Source organism: Crocodylus siamensis, chromosome 1, assembly GCF_052110815.1.
Source record: "Crocodylus siamensis isolate JL-2025a chromosome 1, ASM5211081v1, whole genome shotgun sequence".
In the NCBI taxonomy this organism is placed as follows: domain Eukaryota; kingdom Metazoa; phylum Chordata; order Crocodylia; family Crocodylidae; genus Crocodylus; species Crocodylus siamensis.
The window spans coordinates 245,467,160-245,474,931 of record NC_143395.1 but is presented as its reverse complement, the minus strand read 5'-3'; the positions used below and the strand labels follow the sequence as shown (position 1 = coordinate 245,474,931).

Genomic DNA, 7,772 nt, shown 5'->3' with positions numbered 1-7,772 from the left:
ATTCCCACCTTGAGATGGGATCTGCTATCAACCCAAAATCATCTTCAAACACCTCCAAACCAGAGTTTCACCTGCTCACAGACTGCACTCCTTCAGTTCTTCAGCAATGTGTTTGGTTATGTTGTAGGCTCTTATGTAAGTTTTTCCATGATAGACATGGGTACTGGTTGTCTTCTGCACACTGTTGCTGCTGTACAATTTTTACAGTTTTAACAATGGTTAATAAAATGCACTGAAGAGCAAGAAATCAGAAAAGATGTATTCTTGAAAACAGTTCCTTTATCAAACTCAGAACTGAAGTGCCAGGTCTTTGCATATGCTGGGCTGCACTCCAGTTTACAGCAACTAGTGCATCTCAAAGGCAATATGAAAGGTTTGAAAACGAGGATAAATTCAACCTCTTACTTTTTGTAAGGTCTGATGTTAGTTGGTGCCCATGAAACAGTCTGAATTTTATCAACCCTTCCCTCCCCTCTGCATTATTTTCTTAGTAGTCATAAAAAATATATACTCTACAACAGTATAATTTGGTGTCGCTCCAATAAACACGTACACAAACATATTTACATCTTTTACTGTTCTACCACAAAATGATTGCTATAAAGATTAAGAATCAAAATATTTTCTGTTAACAGAATTACCTAAGGATGCATTAAACTCTTTCACAAAATAATTATCTTCATTAAAATCAGACAGTATTTCAGTTCTACAAAACAAGCTCTACAGTTTTCTTCATCAGCTTCTGATAGAGAGTTAATAAGGATTGATATTTGATTTTGGAAATCTTTTGCTGTAACAACAGCAGCATCCTATTCCATAGCAAGTATTAGTGAAAAGTTACACTCTGAGCTAGAGTGGTGCAGTTCACATATAACACACCAAATTTATGAAAGAGGAAAAAATGAATATTTAATCTGTGATAGATTCTGCAGTCTTACAGAGTTCACATTTATAAAGCCCTAATTTACTCAACTTAATCATCTTAAAATAAATCTTACTGCGAGCCTGGAGCGTGTAATATAGCTTCTATTTCTATTGAAAATAGTTTTGTTTTTAAAAATGTCTTCTATGAATAGAAGGAAATGGTAATTAATTTTTGCTTTGGAAACCAGTCTGTAGCTTCACATCAAACCTGATGTGGCCTCAAAATATGAGCCAGCTGCAATATTATACAGATCAGTAAAGAGCATACAAAAAGTAGAGGATGTAATACCATTGTGACAGTTTTCCAAGGTGCTGTAATCAGTGACCACCTTCAAAGAAATGGGCCATAAATCCTGAAGAATCATAACTAAAAACCCAGCAGCCCATCAATATATTGTATCTGAATCTTATCTAAAAACAACTTATATAATACATTAATATACAATGTATGTGCTTGGAAACACAGAAGTAGCCATAAATAAAACTTTATTCATTCATTTCATTTACAAGCTACCAAGTACCATGTATTTACACAGCACTGGACACTTAAAATAGTTGCAGTCACAGAATGATCCAGACTGAATAGAAAGCTGTTGATAAAGTAAAGGATCTCAGATAAAAGCAAAGTAATACTGTAACAGATAGGTGGCAAAAAGCAGTTTTGCCATAGTAATCAGACTTGCAATGTTGCATGAACTCTGGTTGAAAAACTGAGCACCATGCGATTCTCAGCTTTATTTATTTGCAGTCTGGCTAAAGTTTGTAGTCATTTGTTTTTTGCAGTTATTAAAATAAAAAAAGTTAAAAACTATAGCAGCAACAAGCAAACCCTGTGACAGGAAGGCAAGGGTTAAGAACTAAAAAAGTTTATACAATGTGCTTAGGAAGGTTTGCAGAGTTTATCTTCCATCAGCTGGAGTTCGACTGCGTGACAACATGATTCGGGCATATCTCTCGACAAGTTCATGTGTAGAATAGGAAGGTAATTTTGGCGGGTCATTGAAACCTTTGATTTCTGTAGAACAATCAAGCAGTTTTGGCAAGAAATCTGTCAGCTTTTCTTGCAAGTTAGCTGCAAAATACAAAAATGAATGTCAAATTCTGCATTTACTGATGCAATAAAAGGAGTAACTGAATACTGCTGTAATGAACTCTGTTATACTTATGGTCTCGTGAATGCTTTTTTGTGTTTTACTGTACTGATAGAGTAGGTGTAGTCTCATTGGAAAGCTCATGTTATGCTCCAATTAATTTATGTTGCTTTTATTACTGCATTGTTTATGTTATGTTGCCAATATAGATCTATATAATTTTGCACATGGTTTAGCTAAGGGACTGAGGCATGCATACTTAAAGACACCTGCCACTACCAAGCACAGGCAGAAGCAGATATTGGGCTAGGCACCCTGGGACATTTTCTGTCTGCAGTGGTGAGATCAACTCCACAACTGAGAGAAATGGCCCTTTAAGCCAGAGTGGCTCCAGGTACCTCAGGCATACCAAAAAATGTTTAGAGGATTCTGGTGACTTATGAACAATTAAAATACTGTTCAGGGGAGTTTGGTTGGAAGTAATTTAGAAAGCCAACTATGGCATATGCTTTGCCTTTGGTGGTGCCTGTATACAAGCATGTAGTCTGCTCTGGCATGCTCTAATTACAGCACAATATTTTAATTGAGTCTGCTTTAGCGTGGCAATTACAGCATTCCAGCAGCTTCCTGCATCTTGTGTATCAGCATTTCCATGCTTCAAAACAGCAGCGGGGGGACTTTAACTAAAGCTTGTTGAATGAGCTTTAGATCAAGTGCCCTTGCAGCCATTTTGAAGTACAGGGATGCACAAGACACTGTGGTGCTTTAATTACAGCAGGTCTCAGAGCCGCTCTAATTAAAGTGCTGCTCCCACTGAGCATGTGTAAAAGTGCCCTTAGATTTCAGGCGTCAGAGCTTTGGCTGTAGAGAGCATCAGGGGGCCAATCACGTGACAAACGTAACTTCGGTCTGCGCCCATACTTTCTTTCACAACCCAAGGTAGAGGCCACCTAAGCCTAGTGGACACTCGCCTACTACAGATGTGGAACCTAGTGCAAGTGTTGAATCTTGTTGGGATAAGGAGTTCTCAGGGTAACATCAATTTGTTGCTTAGGGCAAGTGACAGCACAGAGGGAAGGAATTTGGGGGGAGGGGAAGCAGGGTCCCCTGCAAATGAGTTTCTGACAACTATCAGTTTCTTTATTAGTTATATCACTTTGTAATAAACTCTACCCTTTGGGCTATAAGTATTAACTAGGAATATCTATATTAAATTTTTAAATCTGACAGTGTTCAAAACTAAAATGAAATAAATATGAAGCTAAACAGAACTGATATGTAAGCAATACATGTGCAATAATGCTAATATGCATATTTCCTTCTTCAAAATGGACTTCCTTTGATTCTCTAGGATTTAATTTAATAAAGAGAGAGACAACTGTTTCTAGCAATGGGTAGTGGATCAGGCCCAAATGCCATCATCTGTGGTATCAGAGAATGTTATCGTGGAACAACATTATCATCAAGTTATACATGACTTCAAAACTGACAATTTGTCTATGGACCCACATGTATGTGTATGAACCTTTGAATTTAAGGAATGAATACGACTTACGCTCCATTTCTTGTCCAAGATATGAACACCAGCGGTTTCTCATATCTTCTACAGCAATAATATCCTTTTCTTCCATTTCATCCACCAGTAGCAATGGCAAACATGGGACAATAAGCTCATTCATAATGATCAGTCCATTATTTACTTCCTGATCATCTCCTGATTCAAACAGTGCTGCAGCATGTTCATTTAGTTTCTTCATGTAACACCATAAAAAAAGGAAAGTCTATAAGTGTATAACATTTCACATTTTGCCAGGTATCAGCTTTTAAAAACAAAAATTCTTTACATGAAATGTTTGGAGTTGCAGGCCGATTGCATTGAGACCATCTCAAAAACTTTTCTCTCAGCAGATCAAGTGTTATGCCTCTTTCTACCAACAAACACTTGAATTTGGTGCCAACCTAATCATAATCTTTCTGGTAATTATTCCAGAGACTAAATTTTCTCTGCTACAATTTGTTTCTAAAAATTATGCTAAACCCCCCCCTATTTCTTTTGCTGTTATTTCCAGTGGTTGCTCCCTGGCAAACCACAACAAAATGCTGAGTTTGTTGTCTACCACTACAACATAATTCTTTTTACTGTCACACTTCCATGGCGATAGACAAATTCATTACAATGTTATAGTAAAACACGAACTGCCACTTATTCCGAAGGGACAATGATGGGACATTCTTCCTTTTAATCCTTACATTTTCCATTTCCAACCTCCCAATTTTTGAGCACATCATAACAGAATAGGAATGTCCTTAATTTGTTAACACATGGGGGCTTTTTAATCACACCTTTGTATGCAAATTACTTAGGTTTTCTACCATTTGAAACAAACTACAATATTTTGGGCATACACCACTTACTAGTAAACATTCTCTTCTGTAATGTGAGATCAGGTCTTCATCATGCCCTCTGTACTGGCCTTTGGACAAGAGTTCTTTGTTATTCTGATAAGCATAGATAAGATACAGCAAGGCCTCCATATAACTAAAACCAAAATAAGAAACAAAAGAGCCAATTTAATGTCTTTCATTTCTAAAGTGCAATTTCCCAGGAGGAAACACTGCATATAACATCTTTGTGTCTTCAGTCTTCCCACAGTATCACTAACATTTAGTTTGGTGGAACAATTCACAAATGTATTACTGATAGGCCCACCACTACCTCTCCGCTATACCCCACTCTCCACAGAACAGCTATCTGTAGTGTCAGTTTCACTGCAACATTGAATTTTGGTTAAAATGCAACTACAGTATAGACATGTTCACTCAATATTGGAAAATGTATAAGGAACCCCACAATAAAAACCTGTTTGATAATAGTTATCTAACTGGATTGGCCAGTATTACATCTCTGACTTCCAGCAAACATGTTAGTAAACCTTGTTATAACCTGATTTACAAGAACTGAAAAAGACTGTACTTTTTCAAGGTACCTTTAAATTTTAGTTGAATGAAAAACTGTATTTTTCTAATAAGAGAACAGTTTAGGGTGAAAGCCTCAACTAAATGAGACAGTAGCAGCCCTACTTAATGAGCTGTAAAGCATCACTACCTCTTACTAGCATACGCTGCTAGTTGCAGTCAGATGTTGGGTCCCCTTTGGCTATTTTCTGTATTATATGCACATGGAAATAATACATAGTTTCTGTAAAATCACACCAAAAATATACCAGTGCTTTCCATAATAGAGCAACTCGCCAACTGATCAAAGCAGTTCCATATGGAATAGGAAGCAAATTTGGAAAAAAGTTACTTTTAGTACTGGCATTTCTTAGTGAATAAGCAGAGGCAACTCCTTCACTGATGACATAAGACATCTAGTAAAACTGCTGCTGTGAAACCTTCTGGAAGGCCACTCATTTTGTACAACTTTGTTTCTGTTTGAGGCACCACACCTTACTGCCTGAAGTTACATAACATAATGGAAGTGCAGTCAGTATTCTTTATTCTCCCTCCTGAATCTTTAAACTCCAAGGACACATGCAGAGAATTGAGGGGAAAAAGAAAGGCAAGTATGAGCATGCATACAGAGTCAACTATCTCAAGGAATGGCAGCTCCTAGTAAGTATCCTCCTTCTTCACATGTAGCTTTGGCATATTCGGACTCATGAGAAATTAGCAAGAAATGCAGTTCAGAAGGTAAGCCGAATTCTCAGTTATAATGACTGGCCTGTTATTCTTTCTGATTGGACATTTGACCAACACTCTGGCATCCAAACAGACATGTCATGGAGCAGCTCAATATCTCAGCAAACAACAAACACACACAGTACCTCAGCCCTGGAGGAAACTGGTTTAAAACTCCAAGGAAGTGAGACTTTAGCTAAAGACATAACATGTATCAATACATTTTTGCTTTGATTAATAATGAGATGAGATGGCGTTTCCCCCCTCAGGATCCCTACGTACCACAAAAGTAGTGCTAAAAGATCCTACTCCAGTTAAGTGACAACTTAATGAGCAAAGTGCATAATCTAGGAAACTACTAAGTATAAGCTTAATTTTTAGCAATATGAATAGAGCACTAAAGGCAATAGGACTCCTGCTTTTGTTAAGTACCTTACTACTTGTAAGTTTTGGAAAGGGTAAAAGAAACAAAGGACTGATTAAAGTGAAACTCTAACACTGCTTCACGGAGATTAGAAAACCGCATAGTCTTTCTTGAAAGCTGTAAGAGGCAAGGATTTTTGTGGGCAATATCTTTTAGTAGATCAATCTTTTAGTATCTTAGTAGTGCGTGTTTGGAAAAAAAAGTAGACATTGTCAAATGCAAGGAATTCACAGGTCTCAATATGAAAACCTCTAATGCAATTATTAAAGAAAGCAGCTCATTTCCTGTATAGATAGCTTTTTTAGTGACATCTTGCTTGAGATGTAATCGAACCTCTCCTACATTTTAACAAATACTTCGGCTGTTTCTGTAGCACTACATTTCAACACCAGATGGAGAAGATTCCCTAGTTTGCAAGTACAGCTTGATCAGCCAAATCAAAGATGGAAACCAAAGATCCATCCGATCATGACAGGCTTAGTCAATTATTTTACTTTAACAAAAGAAACAGTTCAAAGGATTTTCAATGCAGCACACCACCCATATTGTGGAGATGAGAAACATGTGATTACAGAGATCAATGTTCACACCCCATAAAAGAGAAGTCTCTTCTATTTTTACACATAATTTAAAAAAAAAATTGGGGAACTCCTAAATTTCCAATATTTACAAGGGAAACATGACTGATCTCCTCTAGTCAGAGTTTACAGTCTAACTGCCAAATATTGAGAAGCTGTCTGTAAGTATGAGGGAAATCTCTCCTCATAGGATAGAAAACCCTGCAAATACAGCAAATACAGGGGTTCTGTAAATACTGCCAGAAGCTTTGTGCTGTTTAACTGGAGCTAGAGGAATTACTATGACCTATGCTCTGTCTCAAAGGCTTTTCTGGATAATTACTGGCATGTAAGGGCCTGGAAGAAAGATACACAAGAGTTTTTGCCCTTGCTCAAAAGAAACATATCCGCGGTAGTTCCTGTCCCCTCTTTTCTGGTAAGGCAGAGTGTTCGTTCTTCTGTCATTATGTTCATCAGAACTTTTGCTAGGTAATCCCATCATCTGTAGAAATGATCTGCCACTGTCTGTGGCTGTCCAGAGAGGCCAATTATGTTGAGAACATGCCCACCATCTCATTCCCATAACGTGCACCAAAAGCCAAAAAAATTATAACGTAGCTGCTGTTTGCACAAGATCAGTGTGGACTCAGCAGTGCTCTTGGGTTCACAGCCTCAGATGTGTTCAGTGGTGTGTGCCGTTCCAACACTGCTTACATATATTTACTGTTTTTCAACTTTTGTAGTGCACAGAGCAGAAGTGGGTTGTTTTATGGGCAGCATCTCCTAGATGGTTGAAGGTAGTATAACCATACCTAAAGTTAGACTGTACACTGTCCTGTTTGTTCAGGCAGCATGCTAATCTAGTTCTGTAGTAAGAACTTGAACCAACTGACCTTACACAAATACAGAAAAGATTTCATGTATTATGGAACAGCTCTACATTTCAGAATGCAGCCTCTCCCTCACTCTTGTAACTGTGGGACTCAAGTCCAAGGCAGCCTGCTGGAAACACCTGTAGGGCTAAGGGACATACTGAATCTGTATTCTTCCAAAATGAGCTGCTTCTAGCACACAGTTTTGAAGGGGCCTCATTTT

The 7,772-nt window shown here is 37.8% G+C and overlaps 1 protein-coding gene across 3 annotated transcripts in view; it reads right to left on the bottom strand.

Moving 5' to 3' along the window:
* Positions 1–558: 558 nt before the first annotated feature.
* USP25 (ubiquitin specific peptidase 25) overlaps positions 559–7,772 on the bottom strand; it is a 158,727-nt gene continuing 151,513 nt past the window's right edge. For all 3 annotated transcript variants that reach the window (XM_090060085.1, XM_090060094.1, XM_090060105.1), the window contains 3 exons: positions 4,431–4,554; positions 3,571–3,766; positions 559–1,996 (listed from right to left, as the gene is read on the bottom strand). In XM_090060085.1, the coding sequence (XP_089916211.1) occupies positions 1,824–1,996; positions 3,571–3,766; positions 4,431–4,554 (493 nt within the window). In that variant the 3' untranslated portion in view covers positions 559–1,823. The remainder of the gene's footprint in view (positions 1,997–3,570; positions 3,767–4,430; positions 4,555–7,772) is intronic.